This window comes from Kryptolebias marmoratus, linkage group LG22 (genome assembly GCF_001649575.2).
Source record: "Kryptolebias marmoratus isolate JLee-2015 linkage group LG22, ASM164957v2, whole genome shotgun sequence".
NCBI classification, from domain to species: Eukaryota; Metazoa; Chordata; class Actinopteri; order Cyprinodontiformes; family Rivulidae; genus Kryptolebias; species Kryptolebias marmoratus.
The window spans coordinates 27,450,112-27,470,496 of NC_051451.1; the positions used below are offsets into that span (position 1 = coordinate 27,450,112).

At 42.2% G+C, this 20,385-nt stretch overlaps 1 protein-coding gene across 7 annotated transcripts in view; it reads left to right on the forward strand.

Annotated features, from left to right (window-relative positions):
• Positions 1-20,385, forward strand: part of cdh23 (cadherin-related 23) — a 188,980-nt gene that overhangs the window by 130,718 nt on the left and 37,877 nt on the right. For all 7 annotated transcript variants that reach the window (XR_005232685.1, XM_017424252.3, XM_017424250.3 and 4 more), the window contains exons 18-32: positions 3,373-3,445; positions 4,206-4,322; positions 4,779-4,891; positions 5,329-5,436; positions 7,711-7,900; positions 8,059-8,204; positions 8,285-8,504; positions 8,770-8,922; positions 10,136-10,249; positions 10,789-10,937; positions 17,004-17,064; positions 17,437-17,585; positions 18,224-18,359; positions 18,884-19,272; positions 19,781-19,882. Coding sequence is in view for 6 of the 7 variants with exons in the window: in XM_017424252.3 (XP_017279741.1) it covers positions 3,373-3,445; positions 4,206-4,322; positions 4,779-4,891; positions 5,329-5,436; positions 7,711-7,900; positions 8,059-8,204; positions 8,285-8,504; positions 8,770-8,922; positions 10,136-10,249; positions 10,789-10,937; positions 17,004-17,064; positions 17,437-17,585; positions 18,224-18,359; positions 18,884-19,272; positions 19,781-19,882 (2,220 nt within the window). In the remaining variant the exon portion in view is untranslated. The remainder of the gene's footprint in view (positions 1-3,372; positions 3,446-4,205; positions 4,323-4,778; positions 4,892-5,328; positions 5,437-7,710; positions 7,901-8,058; positions 8,205-8,284; positions 8,505-8,769; positions 8,923-10,135; positions 10,250-10,788; positions 10,938-17,003; positions 17,065-17,436; positions 17,586-18,223; positions 18,360-18,883; positions 19,273-19,780; positions 19,883-20,385) is intronic.

Here is a 20,385-nt window from a genome sequence, read left to right on the forward strand (position 1 = left end):
AGGAAACACACTGGGTTGAGCTAGACCCAGTGTCGTAGAAGTTACGTAAATGGTCAGAAGTATGCATAGTCATCATGCAGTGATTTCTGTATAAATACGCCCTGTCTCAAAGATACTTTGGGATTTTGGGGCAAGCTGATCAAGAGTAAATGTGTCAATAAAATCCCCCGTGTATTGGCTGGAATCCAACGAGTCTCTGACAGTTATTTCGGTGTGCGACATACCTTTGCTTTTCACCCACATTAACTGTTGGAGTCGCCTCAATTCAAGATGGCTGCTGCAGCTAATCAACCTTAGCAAACACATAAAATGTAAAGATATCGATCTACAGTTATAATTCCCAAGGTTCGAACAAAACTTCCCTTTTCATCACAAGAGGATCTTAGTTTAAAATGATATCTAAGGAATGCTAGGTCTTCAGTTTGACTGTGAGTAAAATTTTAAGTTCCAGTATTTCAGTATTGAGCGGTTTCTGAGCTGTAAGTGTGGTTCTTTCTGTCACTCTTATCATTACACATCTAATTTTAAGATTCTGGGGGGAAAAAACGTCACAGCTGTCAAATCACACTCACCAATCAAATCTGTTTTAATGCTTTAAGAACTCGAAGAAAAAAGACACTCTGCACTAATTAAACATGATATTGCTGCATGATTTTCTCTGCATATTTCTCTGAAGCCTGGTGACGTTTTTATGTATTTTTGGCATTTAGTGTAGACAACATGTTACTAAACTTCTACGGCCTGTTTTAGAATCAGCTTTTTATTTTTCCCATCATTAAACACAGTGAGGGGCTCGAGCAACAACGCTAATGTTAACGGTTTTATTTGGAGTTCTCTTTAATGCAGCAGCATTGTTTATCCTTAACATGCTGACACATTTATACAGAAGCCCTAAAAGGCACGTGAAAAAAGTGTGACGGTGGTTGAGGGTCCAAATTCATGAACTTTCCACCAACCAGACCCAATCCACACAAATCTGAGATCAAACTCTGGTTCGTGCAAAAAAATGCCAGGATTGTGACAAAACCTTTAATTTTGAAACATGTGTGCTCATTTGGTTTATCAATTTAGATTAATTTAATCTCATTTTTATTTTTCCCATTGATAAATTGATCAGTGGAACACAAAAATAAGACTATTTTTTGTTTAGTTATGTCACTAGTTGTGGACAGTCTAACTTCCTGCATGCTGCAGGAAGAGTGTTTCAGGGTTTTGTAAGACTTGTGTGGACAGATGTTTTATAAATAGAATAACATATATTTGTTTGTATCAGTGCAGATGGAGCCTTAACCCTTCCTTTGTTTTAAGTGAACATTTACAAATAAATTAAAACTAGTGTCTCACTGTTGGCATTCACAAAGGAGCCTCCAAACTGTCTCAAAACGTTCACGAGGGTTCTCAATTTTCTCATGTCTCACAATTTTTTTTTCTCAAACCCTTCTCAGTTTAATTTCTGTGCCAGAACCCACTTTAAAAAGGCTGTTTTGGTGATACGTATACAAACTCCCAGTAAGTTCTGACCCAAATTTCATCAGGACTTCATGCAAACTTTATGATTCACTAAAATTTCAAGTGAAAATTTCCAGTCGCAGCCCAGTGAGCTATGACCCTAACCCAAACTCATATTAAGGTGCCTTAAATAATAAAACTAATCTATAATAAGCACAAGTTATTTCATGATGATTACATTGATATAATGTCTGGATATGTGATTTTCAGTTACGACTGGTATAAAATATTTTGTAAGATGTCATTTTAAACATTTCTCTCTGTTAACTTTCACATAAAAAACATGAATGTTGACCTTTGCCGACTCTATGAATACAGCTATAAAACATAATGAGCAGACAGAGCTCATAAAAAGTCTTCAGACCCCTGGCCCTTTTTCCCATGACAGCCATTCATTATACATGTTAACTTTTTATTCATGAACGGAGAAAAGGCATCGAAGGACGGAGGAATGTGCTTTGATATGCAAGGACCACGAGACTTCCTATACGGGGTTTACATCAGGGAGAAGTCTGGGATGGATGTGCACCATTCAGTGTCGTGGCTCACACCACAGGGGTTTATCAGTGGCTGGCAGCATGGCGCTCACACAATGCGCTGCAGCAGTGTAACACAGTGACTGTTGTTAAAGTGTTAACATTCTCAGCGGCTCGCGCCATGGGGCTCCTCTCTCTGAATCGCCACACAGCTCGAAGTGTTGCTGCGAATCCGTCGGATTCATGAGTGGGAGGCTGCGAGGAAATTAAATGTTTTAAAGCATATGCTGTTCTGTGTTATTGTCATTTATTTGTGTCACGTCGTGTCGATGTGTTAAAGGGATAATTCGGCTGTTTTAAAGTGGATTTCTGAGTTTCATTCTGACAGGACTGCTGCGATTATGGCAGCCAAGAACTAAGTGACTGTTTCCATCTTTAAACATTTAATTAAAAATAAAAATAAAATGTGTTACAACAGTCACCATTAACCCAATCAGTTATAGTAACCATTACTCAGGAGTTGCATTTATTACATTTCCCATTTTGGGAATTATTTTTTGAAACATCTGTAATAAATGTAAATCTTTAGATTATTTCAGTTTACATGAAAGGTCATTGGTGTGTGATTTGAGTGCCCCATTACATATGTATACAGTATGTACACATACACATATAGTGGAGCTTAGTTCAGATCTAATTAGGTCCCTCTTTTTCAATTTCCAAACTTTCATAGCAGTTCAAATATCACTTTTAGTTTCATGTTCCATGGTTATTTACAATTCAGCTCAGTTCAGATATACGTTAATGATCCCCTGGGGGAAATTGTTTGGTTGCAGCACGCCGTGAGAAGAATAAAAGAGTAAATTAAATTAAAAAAGACTCAACAATAACGGACCAAGCAGTGAAATAATATCTGTAACTGTTCAGTATGAAGTTATTTAGGATATAATTAAAAGCTGAATTGTTACACCTCGAGTTCAGTGATTGGTTGCAAGTTCAAATAGCAGCAGCAGCTGGCTGTAGCACTTTGATATAGCCCATGTCACCTACAGCAAATATTTCATTATATTTCTGCCGGATTACTGTGTCATGAAAAATTAAAAAGTTAGTCATCTTTTTGCTGCTTTTAACTAGTTTTAAAATCTGTTTTGCTATTTTTAGCTTTTAGCTGTCCTTTTGTTAATTTTAGCTGGTATTTTGCTTTTTTTAAGCGTTTAGCTACCTTTTTAGCTTTTAGGAAAAAGTCATTCCACTCTCAACATGTCGAAAATGTCTCCAGTTTCATACGTTTTTTTATTTTAATGTTTGTTTTTGCATCATTTCACTTCCTGTCCAGGACTTTTTCGCACACTGATGTGAGTTCTTGTTTATTTTCTTCCTTCTCCAGGATGAAAATGACAACCCACCGGAGTTCAGCAGACAGTCTTACATCATCAAAATCCCCGAGAACATTATTGCCGGTGAGTCAGTTTGGTTACTGGAATCTGGTTTTCACACCTACTGCAGCTGCCGAACACAATGTGGAACACAGACACTCATCTTTGTCTGCAGCAGAATTCATAAAAGCATATTCAGCAAGTAGTTTTCCTTTCCTGAGGCTTTATTCCTCTTCTGTCCTCTTACCTGGGCTGTTTTATTTGTTTTTCTTTGGATAATGATTTGAAATCCTCGACCGGAATGTGGGATATTGACTATTTAAGGAAAATCACTGGCTGTTATATTCTCATGCATGCAAAGGCTCTTTTCTTCCCAGACAATAGATTAGATTCCCATTGCTTGAGGGAGATGGGATATTTGACAGCGCCTCCCTCTCTTCTCTCTGGGCTCCAGCAGATTCTGGCCGTGTTTTCTGTTTAAAGGAGCGCTTAGCCCAACAGCTTGGACGGACGCAGAAGTTCAGAGGAATGTGTCTGAAGTCTTTGGCCCCGAGCTGGAGGCCCGAGGCGTGCGCTTCGAGACAGCGCTCAGGGCTAGCCCCGCAGCTTTGGCTAGCATCTCATCTTCTCACTCGCCTCGGTATTGATTACCTCGGTGCCAAGAATGGGCTGTGCCAAACGGGCTGATAATCCACTAATCCATGAACCCACTCACCACCAGGATGGGGGTGGCTTTGCAGCTGTCTGACACTTTCGTGTTTCCTCTTCTCGCTCAGTGAGTTGTAACTTTGTGTCTCTCTCTCCTCACTCCCACCCCCTTCTTCTTCTTCTTCTTCTTCTGCAGGGGCGACCGTGTTGGTTGTGAATGTGACTGATTTGGACGCCTCGCGAGAGTTTGGCCAGACTTCGCTCATTTACTCCCTGGAAGGTTCCTCTCAGTTTCGCCTCAATTCACGCTCAGGTATGCGTGTGTGTGTGTGTGTGTGTGTGTGTGTTTTGAGACTTACTGAGCTCTGTTTTTGCCCATGTGTGTATGACGTTTTTAATGAAACTTTCAGGAAGTAATCAGTGGATGAACATCTACTACTAATTAACTTTTGAACTCAAAGTTTAACAGAACTCAGTCAGTTTTACAAGCATTGAGCTGAAATTTATTGTAGCTGAGAGCCATTCTGTTGCTCAAATATACAATTTTTGTGTTTGCTCAAGTTGCTTAGCTGTGGCTGCCATCTTCAATCGAGCTGACTCCAAAACTTAGTCAGGTGTTGATGTCCGTCCTATGTAGAATCCATCCTCTGGCTCATATTTTGCTAACACTGATAAACAAAGGCAACAACATGCAGGTTGACTTTACCCGCAGAAGCATATCCATCTCCTTGGTGTCCAGGTTGCTCATATTTCTTTTTGTGTGTTTCAGGAGAGATCACCACCACAGCCTTCCTGGACCGAGAGCAGAAGTCTGAGTACATCCTGATCGTCAGAGCTGTGGATGGAGGGGTCGGTCCGCAGCAGAAGACCGGCATTGCCACGGTAACAACACCTCTGCCATCACTTTGTTTCTGTTTCATCTCAGAGCATCTGCTCAGTGCAGGCGCCAGAGAACTTCGGGGAAAATGCTGAAGTTTGTTGAAGAAGCTAAAACTGAGTTGTTAAAGCTAAAACTGCGTAAAAGCTAAAAAAGCAGAGGACTAGCTAAAAGGTAAACATGGCAAAATTGTAGCTAGAAGTAGTACAAAGCTAGCTAATAAAGTAAAGGCTAGATAAAAAGACAAAAACAGAGCAAATATGCAAAGCAGAGATTGGAAAAACGCAAGAAAAAAACTGGAAAACAGCCGTGTGGATGCGAAAAGCAGAACATTTAGCTGGATAATCATGATGGTTAAAGTTTCTTTCTTTAACACACTTTGCATTAACGAAGCTGTTATTATCAGTTCACTGAACCTCCTCTCCTGTCCTCGTTAATTCAGGTGAACATCACCATCCTGGACATCAATGATAACGCTCCTGTGTGGCGGGACGAGCCGTACGATGCCAACGTTGTGGAAATGAGTCCAAAAAACACCGACGTCATCTCAGTGAGTCCAACCTGACGTTTACTGAATGAATCCATGATAAAAGTAAAAACAGAAGAAGAAAAAGAGCACGTCGGTTTAAAATATCAACATTTTGTCATTGGTTGTGTTAGATTAGGTAATAAAATTAACCTAATTAGATAAGATTGGTCATTTCTATCAACCCCCGCTATGAAAGGTGAGCAAATATGTAGTTCTGTCTGTTAGCAAAATATTTCATGAACCACAAGATGGATTTTAATGAAACTTAAGTCTACCTTATTCAAGATGGTCACCACAGCCAACTGACCCTAGAAAACACAAAAATAGCTTTAATTCTATCATTTTATTAACATAGCGCTACAGCTAATCAACATCAGTTTTACAGATATTAAGCTTACATTTGGTGTGGTAGTAACTGCGAGTCATCCCCAACACGTACTCTGAGCTCTTGGTCTTTGTTTAAATCATTCATGTTTTAAGGAATGCTGCTTTAAACTGTTGCTGTTTTTATGCTTTAATTTATCGTTTTTAATTTCCGTCTCACTCTGACCAATTAAATCCAGCAAAAAAAAATCCCAAAATATGTTTTAAAGCATTAAAATCCAAGAATTCAGATTGTTTTTAGTTGTTTTTTTTATCTCAGAGTACTGTACAGAAACATAAATGATAAAATAGCAATTAGTAGAAGTTATCTTTCTGAGGACGTTAGCGGATCTTCGCTTCGTCTCATTTTTTCATCCTGAGCAGCACATTGGTGACAGTGGAAAGAAACGACTCTCTTTTAACAGGAAGAAACCTCGAACAGAACCAGAACCAGAACCAGGCTCAGGATGGGTGGCTGTCTGTCTCGTCAGGCTGAGGTTTGAGAGGACAGGACAGAGACGAAAACAAACACAAATGCTTGAAGCCATAATGTAACAGAGGAAAATGAATCTGTGCGTGGAAATGATGAACAAATATCCCTAACTGCATAGGTCATCACAAAGTAAAGTCTACTATTACTCCAAACTCTCTCCATTGTCCTGCTGGTGTCTTTGGTAAATGTGTTGTTTGTAATTAAGCCCTGATTGTCCATTAATTAAAGAGGCGTCACTGAGTGTAATTAAGGGAGTCTGATTGCTAATTAAAGTGTAGCCTGTGGTCGTATGCATTGCAAATTATTCAGCTGCTAGGCAGAAGAGGAAGTGAGAACCCGTCTTTCAGAGTAAAATGTGTGAAACGGAGAAGAAGAGTGGCAAAAAAAAAAAAAAAACGGCATGTTGCTGTGCGTTCTTTTAGCTGTTCCTCAGTTGATTCTCTTCACGGCGCATCTAGCAGTGCAATGCATACTGTATGTGGATTTCTCAGACACTGGCGCCCCTCTAACCATTTTTCAATGAATCTGACCATCCATGCTTACAGTTCTGTAATTGGCCCCAGTGTAGTCCAGGTCTGACCAGTGTTTCTATGGTGACCGGAGGCCACCTGCTGATTCCTGCTGGAGGTGTCCAGTGAGCCGATGAATTTGGCTGCTGTGCCCGGTGGAAGGATCAGCCCACTCAAACCTCACAGCACCCCTACTATCATTGCTCTTAAATTCAGCTCCTGACAGAATACACACTCACACTCACACACACACACACCGTGAACCATCTCCTTTCAAAACACCCTCCTCTTTTCTGCCGTTCTGCAGTTAAATCGACTCGGCAAATATATTTGCTCCCAATCTTTTAATGTGCTCCGCTCGGACCAGAATTGATCAGTTTGATAGACTTTTTTTTTTTTTCCCAAATTATATCACCTTATCTGTGTGGTTACTAATCAATGAAACAGCAAGACTCCTGCCTGGCATGTCTTCTTAATAATTAAATACAGCAAAGCCTTTGTTCCTCTAATGACCAATTAACTAGTTTCCAGCATTTTTAGTCAGCACACACTGAATAATTAATCAGCTCTTAAAAAAAAAGAAATCAGCCAGTGTTTTTTAGCTGGGCTCATTTCATTTATCATCCATCACGATTGCATGTCAAAAAAAAAAGCTGTTAGCAATTTTTCTTTTTAGCTGATGGATGAGACGCAGCAGTTCGGTTTGTGAGGATGCTCTCAGACTTGGAAGGGGATATTCCCATTACCAATACTATTAAATCCCTCCTGTTTCCTGGTTCATTTCCTCAGTCTGTCCTTTTTTTGTCTCTCCCTCCAGTTTCTGTTATAAATCACTTCTGTCCTCACAGCTTCAGCTTGTATTGTTAAGTAAAACACCCGATATACCTTCTTCTCTTCACTGATTTCTCTCTCTCTGTGTTCCTGAACAAGGTGTTGGCCGTGGACCCTGACAACGGGGAGAACGGGACAATTGTATACAGTATAAGTCCAGAAAACCCTTTCTATACCATTGACAACAGAACAGGGAAGATCCGCACCAGTGGGCTCACTCTCGACCGGGAAAGCTCCAACCTCAGAGACGCGGTGCTTATGAGGACCATCATCGTCTCAGCCGTCGACCGTGAGTCCTCAGGACTTCACTTCTTGTCTGCAAACAATCTGTCTGAAGTTACATGTTCATCATGTAGCTTTTTAAATGCTTAAACTCATTTAATAATGAGATACGGTGTGAGAAATGCTTGTGTGTTTCTTTTTATACCCCTCTGGCGCCCTCTGTAGGCGGGTTACCTCCACTGCGTGCAACAGCAAGTGCCACCGTATCTGTCAACCTGCTGGATCTCAACGACAACGACCCAACTTTCCTTAATCTGCCATTTGTTGCTGAAGTACTGGAGGGATTAGCTGTTGGAACCTCAGTTTATAAAGTAAATACAAGATTTACTGCAAAAACAGTTGACTTGATGCTTCCAAAGCTTTATTCTCAACATGCTTTATCGTTATTTAGGTTCAAGTAGAGGACCCAGATGAGGATAAGAACGGTCTGATCACCATGGCACTACAGATGGGCATGCCCCGCCTGGACTTCTTCCTGAACACCACTTCTGGTGTTCTCACCTCCACCGCGGTCCTGGATCGGGAGCAGATCGGACAGTACTTTTTAAGAATCATTGCTTATGATGCAGGGAAATTCCCTCGAACGTCTACCTCCACTCTCACCGTCTCAGGTAAGAGCTCTGGGTTTCTGAAAGTCCCCAGCTGTATGTTTGGGATCTTTTTGTAGTGAAGAGATAATTATTTATGATGGCAGTCTTCTGAAGCTGCTAAGAAACATGCTGCCCCCTCCTGGTGGGATGTTGAATGTTTTGGACGGGATTAAATCAGATTAGAAAGGCTGGTATGAGTCAACTGCTGCCTTATTTGTCTTCATGTACATCTATCTGTGTCCTCATGTGTTTTTTGTCTGTTTGTGTGTGTGTGTGTGTGTGTCAGTTCTGGATGTAAATGATGAGACGCCCACCTTCAACCCTCGTGTGTACAATGTTTCCCTGCTGGAGAGCGTCCCTAGAGACCACGTTGTAGCGCGCCTCATCTGCTCTGACAACGATGCTGGTCTCAACGCCGAGCTTAGCTACTTCATCACAGGTCAGAGGTCACAGTGGCTAGGTGTCTGTGTGTCGGTTATACTGAACAAATACAGTCAAGGGAGGGAAAGACTGGGATGTTGTGTTTCAGGACAAAATAAAAACTGATCTAAGCTTTAAAGTGATTCAAATCTAACCTCAAGTGAATGAAAACACACAACAGATTCCACTGAGTCATTATTTATGAAACAGAAACTGGTTCCAGCTCCTGACCCAGCAGAACCTCCTCTAGCAGCAGAACTCTCAGTGGGTTCCTGGTTGTGGAGGAGTTGTGGCCCACTCTTCTTTCCAGCGTTGCTTCAGCTCCACTCTCTGAGGTTCTGGTTCTGGTTCTGGACCGTTCTGCTGTGTTTGGGATCATTGTCCTGTTTGTCGGGCAGATGGCCTCACATCTGACTCCAGAATCAGCCCAAACCATCAGCCCTCCACCACCGTGCTGACAGCTGCAGTGCATTCTGGGTAAACATCTGGTTCTGCTCCAGAAGTCTTCTGGTTCCTTCAAGTCGAGCTGCCATGTTGTTTTTAGAGAGAAAAGGCTTTAACCTTTGACCTTTAACCTGCTAACTGAGGCCTGTAGAGGCTGAGATGGAGCTCACTGCACAGTCTGACCTTCAGGGTGAATCTGCTGTCACTCCATGGAAGCTTGGCAGCCATCTTAAATGTCTCCTCCTGTAAATAATCTTCCTCTCTGTAGAACGATGGACTCCAGATAGTTTGGAAATGACCTTTGACCCTTCCTGGACCGATGTGCAGCAGCTGCTGCTTCTCTGAGGTCATTGCTGATGTCTTTCCACCCTGGCGTTGTGTTAGCTCACACCTGTAGCTCCACCTTCTGGAGGTGATCCCTCTGATCCTGAGGCTGGAACCAGTTTTTTACTCCCAGCTTTAATATTTGTTTAATAAATAACGACTCAGTGGAATCTGTCATGTGTTTTTCTACACTTGAGGTTAGATTTGAATAATTTTAGAACCTGGTGAAGAACAGATTATGTTTATCTTGTTTTGGTTCATAACCATAGAACTGAAAAATGTTAGTTTCTTTCTCCCGTGACTTTATAAAAGAATAAACTGTGGTGTTCATCTTCAGTACCTTCCATTCACCCATCTATGTGTAAGTTTAAACTTCTCTATCCTTTTGTAGCTGTGATGGATGTATTTATGGGTTTATTGCAAATAACGTTTTGTGTGTTTTTTATTTGTTTATTTATTTTTAGGCGGGAACCAAGATGGTAAATTCAGCGTGGGCTTCAGAGACGGAGTTGTTCGGACCGTGGTCGGCCTCGACAGGGAGACCCAGGCTGTGTATACTCTTGTTATTGAAGCTATAGGTGTGTCAGAAACATACATTTTGATACAGTTTTTAAATATGTTATGTGTTTTATATTACTTATGCATGAACAATATAAGGGAGAAAAAAGCTCAGCTGTTCTTCTTTTATAAGGAGACAAATTTGAGTTTTTTTTGTCAAACATTACGTTAGAAGAAAGCTTTATGTTTTGGTCTTTAATTCACTGAGCAGCTGAAGGTTCGATCCTCGGGGAGCAAATGGTGCTGAAGAAGCCGAACCTGGACTGTTAAAGCAGAAGCTAAAAGAAGCAAAATGCTAGCCAAATGTTGCAAAAGACTAGCTAAAAGTGGCATAAGAATCAAAATCAGCCGTCTCCTGAATGAGCTGAATGTTTTGATGTTTGAATGGATGAAATGGCACAAAGCTCGTACTAAAAGAACAAATCATGTAAACAAAAAAAATCCTGATTCAACGATCACACCGTCAAAGGTTGATAGCAGTATTTTTTGTTCTGATCATATCTTAGAATTAGCTCCAATCCTCTAACAGTTTGGGGAACGTGTCTCTGTTTCCACGTAGACAACGGTCCGGCGGGCAGCCGAAGGACCGGAACCGCCACCGTCTTCGTGGAGGTGCAGGACGTCAACGACAACAGGCCCATCTTCCTCCAAAACAGCTACGAGACCAGCGTTCTGGAGACGGCGCCGAAAGGAACCAGCATCCTGCAGGTACAAGCGCCACCAGAAACCAACAGCTCCGACAGTAAAGCTGAAACTTTTTTTTTTCAGATCTTTTATTCATTGAAGGCTTGCTGAATAATTTACAGAGGGCTCTGTTTGGGCTCAGGTTGCAGTTCTCCAACTCGTATTTGAGACTCGCCGCGCTGCAAAGATGCTAAATGTTTGTCTTTAATGCACCTGAATCACCAGATGGATGTGTTCGGCGGGGCAGAGTAATTAGCAGAGTCAAATAGACAAATGATGTCGTCCCCAGTTTTTGAATATGAGAGGTTGGAAATTAAAAACTCATTTCCAAAGAATCATATCGACTAAATTTGGATCCCATCCATTAAGGCTGAAGTCATCAAAGTAAGTTCTGCTGCTGTGATAATTTTCTTTTCTTTTTTTAATTTTCTTTAATAATCAGAAGGAATCTAATGAAAGTAGTTCAAAGACGTCATAAAAAAGACCAAACTTTTGTGCTCTCATGGCTGTTGGATGTCCTAATTTAAGAATTTGTCTTTTTGCAGGAAACCCATTCATGATATTTTTGTGTCTTTATAAAACATCTCATGAACCAGTGACCTCAAAAAGCTCTAAAATGGAAACACCTCAGTCAGGTTTACAGTATTTTGAGCACAGATTTGCCATTAAGTATTTGATGTGAACTCTATCTTTTAGCAAAATATCTCATAAACCAATGAATAGATTTTAATGAAACTTTCATAAGGTAAATACTTGATGTACAGCTACAACTGACGAACTGTTGGAGTCAGTTCAATTCAAGATGGCCACCACAGCGAATCAACATTTGACGACGTAGTAGCTGACAGTCATTCAAGTGTGGCATGAGATTTTGCATAAAGTGTTGGCTTCAGCTCCGTCATTTCTCAAAAGGTCTCCGTTTAAACTCTGGCGGGTCTTTCAAGCCAGACCTTTCATTTTTGTAGAAACCATTAACTATAAAGTTTATCACTTAAAGGGACAGTCAGATTTCCGTGACGTAGTCAAGCAGACAGGGCTTGGTGAGGTGGAGCTCCACGCTGGCCTCTGGCTGTGGCGTCTCCGAGCCCGTAGACCCGGTCCTGGTCTGCTGGTGCGGTCTGCGTTGAGGCGGCCGTCTGAAGGAGGTGTTGTACGCGCGGCGGTACGACCCCAGCCTCTTCCACACCTTGAGCTGGGGCTCAGTGGACAAGCCTCTGCGAGGGAGACTCTCCCCCGGGACGCAACTCGCCTCGAAGTCCCTGTCCTGCTCCAGGCGCTGGCGCACCGCCAGGAAGACCGCTAACGCCGCCAGCAGCAGCGACAAGGCCAGCACCACCATGATGGTGAACTCCGGGTCGTGGATGTGTGCCGGATGAGCTGGAGGCCGTGGGATGTTGGTGGAGGTGGTGGTGGTGGTGGTCAGGCTGGACAGGGTGGTGTTGTCTCCATCAGGGGTTAGGGTGATGGTGGTGTTCATGTTGGCTCGACCCTGGATGGAGAAAACATGTGTCAGGTGGCTCATGTCAAGATGGGTGTGTGTGGTTAAAGTGCCACCGCAGCTTTCTTAATGTTCTGTTCACCGCCCAACCCCAACCAAACGGAGGAGTTTATTTATGTCAGTGCTGAGTCAGCATTCAAGCTTTTATATTCCTGGTTATTTTTCTGTACGGTTTTTGTAATCCAGCTACTTCTGCACACTTTGTTCTATTTCAGCTACATCAAAAGTTCAGCTCCTACAAGAAACGGGTCCTCTTACTTCTGCTTTTCATCGTTTTTATGCCTCTTAGAAATAAATAGAGATATTCTATATTCGTTCAAAAACTACTACTCTTGCTACTTTTAGCTTCCAGATAGCCTTTTGTTATTTTCTGCTACTTTTTTCTTTCAGTTAGTGTTCTGTTCCATTTTGCATGTAGCTATTGTTCTGCTTCTTGTAACTTTAACAACTCAGTTTCAGCTTCTTCAGCAGATTTCTGCAGTCAATCAGAGCTCAGTTCATTTCTCCAGGTTTCATACTTTTCCTTATTAACATTAATTAAACAGCCGATGGTTACATTCCACATACATGCAGAAAGAAGTGTAGAAACTTGTGCATTGAGCAGTGAGTGTTTGGCATTTGCAGCAATTATGTAGCTATTAAATCAAGGAGCACAAAAACAGTCGATGCTTGACAGGCTTTCTTCAATGTAAAACAAATTGGGTTTATTAAAATGCCCCCTTGTAAAACGCAAGGCACCCCAGTCTCCAATTATCCCCCCCACACACCCCTCTCATTCTGCACGTCCCCATCTTCAGCACGGTAACATTTGTAAATGTCATCGTCCCTAATTCAGCAGAGACAAAGCACGGCTTATCGGTTTAAGGGAAACACATTGGGACGTGAAATTATTTTTAAGAGCAAATGCCAGGAAAGCTGTGAAAAGGCCAGTGAAGCAGGATGACTCGTTAGGGAGTCAGTTCATTAGTCAGCGCCTCGGAGCTCCAACAAAACGCAGACGCATTCACACTTTTTTTAAGGCAAACTTTCTTTCTCACCTTCCCATATTTGTGATTAGGCGAGCTGTAGTTAAGCCTGGCAGCTTTAAGGTGTTCTGATGGTTAAACTCCTTTATTTCTTCACCGCTGTAAACTCTAACCAGTTGTACACTTTAAACCTCTGTTGTCATTTTGTGCAGACATAGCTGCTAAATTCATATTTATCTCTCACTCCCAGAAATGCAGGCGCTTGTGTAATTGTCTGTCTTTGTGTTAATTTCTTCGTCTGTTAGCAAAATCTCTTGGCCACAACAGCTATTCCACATTAGCCAGCACAAAAATGGGTGCAAATCAGCTAATTTTGCAGCTATTGAGCAAAAACTTGGTGTGGTAGTAGCTGAGAGTCATCACCAACTCATGCTCAAATCGTGCAAGCAGGGCAGAAGACGATGTGCGTTCCTGTCATGCTTTTATTTTACGACTCTTTCATTTTTATTTTATAAAATAAAGAATATCTACAATTCAAATCAAATTAAAACCCTGCCAAACCAAATGTTCCCAGCAGACATTCATGCTTTGCAGTTTGCATCTCCATACGTCCTCCTCCCCAATCACATGTTCATTAAAAACTCGTCCAAACGTGGATTTTAAGGATTTTATTCCTAATTAAGCTTCATTCTCAGCAGGTATGAAATGCAAACTGTGAGATAGCTTCCACTCAATATTTCAAGAAGATTCAATAAGCCTGTCTAATAACTTTTAATATTAATATACAAAAGTTTAAAGTAAACCTTTTCCAGATATATATATATATATACTCACGCCCGCACTTTGGAGACTCTTTAAATCAGCACCTTGCTTAGTTCCAGCAACTTGTTTGGTGGATTTACACACTTGTTTTTCCCGTAAACTGCTTCTTTCCCAGAAACAGAGTGGGGAAACAGTGGGGAGAGAAGAGGGGGAAGCGGGTAAGATAAGGGGTAACATGTGGGGAACAGCATATGAGTTGTGAAATCTCGCTGATATTTTTGTTTAAACGAGCTAAAAGCAAAAATATTTTTATTTAGCCATTCAGATACTCACAGAAACATCTCTTTGCTCAAACTCCTCAATTTAACATTTAAATCACGAGGCTCTGTAGCATACTCTAGCTCCTTTTACACCCCTTTTTATGGCTCAAGTGGTTCATTCCACTGTGTAATACCCTATTCATCACTCACCAATCTGACCCCCCAGCGTCGTTCTCCTCCCTTCTTCCCCTCCCCTGTCCTCCTCTTTCTCCTCTCCTCTCCACATCTCTTTATAAAGCTAATGAGACTGAAGTTGGGGCCCTCTTTGCACAGGGAGTGAGAGAGAGGGAGCAAAGGAGGACACACACAGATCTGTCTGCAGACCGCCCCCCACTTTCAGCGAGGTGAAGGCCATTTTGAGGGACTAACTGGTGTAAACTCAGCTGTGTTTTATGATTGCCTGGATCAACTTCTGTCAGAGGTTAAATCTAAGTTTGTGCAGAAATTGTAGTTTTTGTGATTTAAAAAATGGGGGGGGGGGGCATGGAAAACATAGAAAATAATTTAAAAATGGGGACATGTCAAACTAATGTGTGTCCTGTAATCAAAGTTACTGAGCAGCGTGTTGACGGTAAAGACTATAAGACCTCCAAGCAGCTGGAGGTTCCTGTGAGTCCTGCTGCAAACATTCAGAAGGTTCAGGTCCTCAGGACTGGAGACAACCTTACTGGATGTGTCCACAAGAGGACAGCTGAAGACAAACTGAAGAAACTGATCATACGAGCCAAAGATGCACGACGAGGAGACAAAGTCATAAAGACAGACTGGAATTTACCAGAACGCATTCTGAGAAGCTACAAAGCTTCTAGGAGAAGATGAGGACAGATGAGACAAAACTGGAGCTTTTTGGCAACAAGTCCCGTCAGCTGTTTGTTCACAGACCCAAAAATAAAACAAAGAAAAGAAACCCGAACCTACAGGGGGACGTGGAGTTTTCTACAAATCCAAACTTATGTGTCTATATTTGGAGATTAACTACCGGTTATAATAAAACTGTTGGAGCTGATATTAAACCACAGTAGAGCTCAGCCTGATTTATGCTCATGGAACGGTCTGAGTTTATAAACATCTGTTTGAACTTAAAACATATTTTCTGAATTAAACAGACACTATATTTTTTCCACAACAGTCAGTTAAACCAAAATGCTGCCTGTGATGAAGCGGTGAGAGAAGACAGAGGATAGCGCCCCCTGCAGTTTGAGTCCCAGGGTCTGAATCCTGCAGGCGTTTCTCCACTGGTTCCTCCTCTCCGGCTGCTTTCAGGCAGATGGATGTGTTGAAACTTTGGGTCTGTTTACTGTTTCAATCGAACGCCTGTTGTTACAGAAGTAAACGGCACCATTTAGGCGTTTTCTACTGCAGGAGCTCACGTTTATATGATTGCACGACTTGACCTCATGATGCAAATGTAGACAAACCTATAGCATGACAGAAAGCATGCATGTGTCAGTATATGTGTGTACACTGGAGTGCACACATCTTGGAGTGCCTTCAGTCAGCTTCTCTGAATAAAGCCACTGTCGGATCCACAAAGTAGCAGAATAAAGTCGGTCAGATTCAAGTGGTTTGCTCCCGTCCAGTAGCTTCAGACCTCTCTGGATTCAAAAGTGAGTCTGATGACAAGGCTCATTCACCAGCAGCTCAGCAGGCTGCACTGTTTATCTGTGTCCAGTGGAGAGCCATGCTGTCTGAGCAGACATCAGGGTGTCAGGGTGCTTCTGGCTCTCTGCCGATAACGGAGAGCAAAGGAGATTCCCTCTGCCCGGCTGCAAAGGGTTGTTGTTGTGGCAACATGACACTGGCTACTGTTAGATGTGGGCTGAATGAGAATGTGCGCTGGCGTATTCATCCGTCTGTAGAAAATTACACATTAGAGGCAGAAGAGCCACAATAAACCTAAAATTTATGGTAGCATGTTGCAACTATTTGTCTCATAGTAAATGTAGGTGCATACATTATAAGACTGGAAAAAAGGGACACATGAGTACAAGATAAGAAAACTGCTGCCCATTTAACAAGGATTGGCTGTTACGTTTCTATTTGCAGCACAGTTTTTGAGTCGCTGCAGCTTTTCCAGAAGAAACCGTACAAAAATACATCAGAACGTGTGGCTCTCTCAGGACTAAAGTGCCACGATTGTGAAAAATTCATAAAACTTGAAAAAGATTTCTACAGAGCCCTCTTTGGAGCTCTATAGCTTCGACATACTTCACAATAAAATCATTATTTAAAGTTTAAACGAGTCACAGAAAGCTGAACTGTTGTTTTGATATCTTTTATAGTTTTTTGAGCTTTCAGAACATACAAAGCTCTTAATAACCACTTTAGGAACCACAAGTAAACCTGCAATCTGAGAGCGAAGAGCTCTGTTAGGAAAATATGGAACAGTAAGATTTTTAATGTCAGATGGAGTTTACTGTTGGGATTCATCCTGCAGTAGACAGTTGATGCATAAATTCATAAATCTGCTATTTGTACATGTGATTGTGTTCAGTGTATCTGTGCATAAAGTAAAAAGTAAAGTTAAATGTGTTCAACTTTGTAGGTTCAAGCCACGGATGCAGACCAGGGAGAGAACGGCAGAGTTTTGTACAGGATCCTGACCGGTAAGTAAACCATATCTGACTTTCTGCAGAAAGAGGATGAGCCAGAGAACAACACAGTCCTGATGTTTCTAAATGTTCAGCAGGTACATTTCACATTAAACCACACCGGTACATTAAACAGAAGGCTGAGAACATTATTTCCAGTATCTGAAAATTACAGGTTTTTATATGTTTACCATAAAACAGCCACCCATCAGTCAGATTGAATTTTAAAAGTTTGATTAATTTATCATCTATGACTCAACTCTCACTTCTCCAAAGAAACTGGAAGCTGTGGTTGGCGGCTTCTCCTTGCCAAAACATCCAAATCCAGAAATTTGGTAGATAATCTCTGGGTTTACATATATGTAATCCGTGTGTGTGCGTGCGCAGGGAACAACAACAACCTGTTCAGCATAAATAATCAGACGGGGCTTGTGACGAGAGGCCTCAGGGCCTTGGACAGAGAAACCAGCAGCTCCCACGTGTTGGAAGTGGAAGCCTACAACAGTGACGAGAGCAGCATGCGGAGCGCCGTCAGGGTGAGGAAACGGACAAAACCAAACGCAACAAATACGTGCAGAGCTCATCCAGGTGCTTTAATTTATATGCCCCATTTCTGAAAAAGCTGGGACGTTGTGTAAAACATAAATAATGATATGCATCACATGCAGCAATGAATTGTGGGTAAACACTTCGCCAAAGTCCGCCTGGATGCGGGCTTAGCAGAAGGCAGGATGTAGCACATTAAGGGGGCGGGGCTAAAGAGCACTCCGGAGAATTGGGACACACTCGAACCCTTCAGCGTGAACGCACTTTTGAAGGACACGAGGGTGGAAGTGTGATTATTGGGACTGAATCTGTCAGAAGGAAAGATGGGCAGAGGTTCACCAGGCTGAGAGAAACTGTCTACAAATTATGAAACAATTTAAGAATAATGTTCCTCAACAGAAAATCAGGAAGTCTGTAAATATATCCCATCATCTACAGTTTAAAACCATGCATGTTTTTTTTATTATATTGGGACTGTGGGAGGAAACCTTATGTACATTTTACTCAACAAAACAACTTTTGGAACTGGGGTTATAAAACCGGTGTAGAAATCTGTATAAACAGGAATCTGAGTTGGATCATTGTTTGACATTTCACCTCACAAAGCCAAAAACATCTCGTCTGTCAGGTGATCATTTATGTTGATGATGCCAATGACGAGGTGCCAGTGTTTACGCAGCAACAGTACAACCGTCTGGGCCTCAGAGAGACCGCCGGTATCGGCACTTCTGTGATCGTGGTGCGTGCCACCGACCCGGACACCGGTGAGTCCAGATTCTGATCTACTGGGAAGGTCCTGATTTCAGTTCTTGTTCAGCTTCAAGTACCAGATTTTATCCCCACAGGATCCAGGTCAGCCATATTTACTTTACATTTAGAGTTTTCAGCATGAAACATCTGGACCAGCTTGCAGGTTATCACCTTGAACACTAGTTGGTGCTGTTTCATAGACAATATTATGCCTCTTATTTATTTTTTTTTTTTTGAAAACATTGCCGTCACTGTAGCTGGCATTTAAGTTGTATTTTTTCCACTTCCTTTTTTTTACTTCCTGTGGTTTAAATTGTTGCTTAGACACATTGTGAAGCATCTGGTGTGGTGACATGCTTTTTCCAAAACATCGGAGCGAGCCTGAAACTAAAAATAAACAGCTTAGTCAGTAAAACAGGGTCATGGATGTTTTAACTGGAGAGTTCCTGCAAAAACGTTACAAATAATGTTCCAATCATTGTTCTAAACTTCCATTAAAGTTGGACAGAAAACGTTTTTCTCATGGCTTCCTCTCCAGGTGACGGTGGAGCTGTCGCCTACGACATTGTGTCCGGCTCGGACCGTAAGTTCGAGGTGGATGAGAGCACCGGTCTGGTCACCACCGTGGACTACTTGGACTACGAGACGAAGACCAGCTACCTCATGAATGTCTCTGCGACCGACCAGGCACCGCCGTTCCACCGAGGCTTCTGCACCGTTTACGTGACGCTGCTGAACGAGCTGGACGAGGCCGTGGCCTTCTTCTCCGCCGGCTACGAGGCTTCCCTCAGAGAGAACATCGCCACGGGGACCGAGGTGGTCCAGGTGCAGGCCCAGTCTGCTGATAACCTCAACCAGCTGACCTACCGCTTCGACCCCGACACGTCGCCCGCCGCCCTGGCGCTCTTCAAGATCGACAGCGTCACGGTGAGTGAGGAAGCTGCAGGTCATATGAGCACACCTCTGTAATGGTGCACCACTTAAAAGTAGCAAAATGTTAACTTAAAATACCAGCTAAAAGCAGCAAAAGGCAAGCTTCTTTTCTGTCGAGGCTGTTGGCAAAACTCAGTTAGATGATTCAGATTCAGAAAACTGGACCGAAGTATTTGTCGTTTAGTTCGCTGTCCGTCTAAACCGTCTGTAGCAAACCATCACGGTATGAATACACTCCTAGTTTCCTCCAATAATAGCCATTAATGTTTCTCGTCCATTAATGGCTCTGTGTTTCAGTCGCATCTCTTCTTCTGTGATTTAAGCCAACAATCTTGTTGCTTTATGACTGCATGCTGATCAAAGGGCTCGTGTTCTTTGAAGTCTTTTGATTCCTTTGATAAATGAGAGTCTGGAGTTTCTTTGTCGACTTGAGTTTTTCTCTTTGAGTCACAGTGTGAATCTTGGATGAAACGGAGGTAAAAGTATCTGTGTGGCGTTTCAGGGCCGCATCACAGTAACGGGCCAGCTGGACCGGGAGAAGGGCAACGTGTACTACCTGACGGTCGTGGCTGATGATGGAGGACCGAAAAAGGACTCCACAGTGGTATGTGACTTCATTTTACATTTAGCTGTTTTAACCCTGAGGTCTCCCTTCATACTGGATAACAACCCTGCTACGCTCTTCACAACCTGTTACCTGCTTCGGTGTGAAGGCAATCATAACAACAGCACGCTGTTAGTGCTCACCGAACAAGTTTTCTTTGCTGTTTTTCACATCCTCAAAATGCGTTCCTGTGCTCTCATGACACGACTCTCGGGTGATGTCAGGATGCAGCTACGCGTCAGAAGATCGCACAATGCTACCACCACAGGCAGACACTCATTATCCCCCTGCACATCAGTTACAATAAAGACCAGAACTGAAATAAAATGGAAGCATTTATTTAAAACAAGTGACTTGAATGTGCATATGACATGTATTTGTGTGTGTTTGTAAATCCATGGGGATCAGCCTCATCTGAAGCAACAGAGGACTCAGGGCACAACCATGATGACTCACTGAAATGACATGAATTAGTTTATATGAATGTTGATTCAAAACACAAG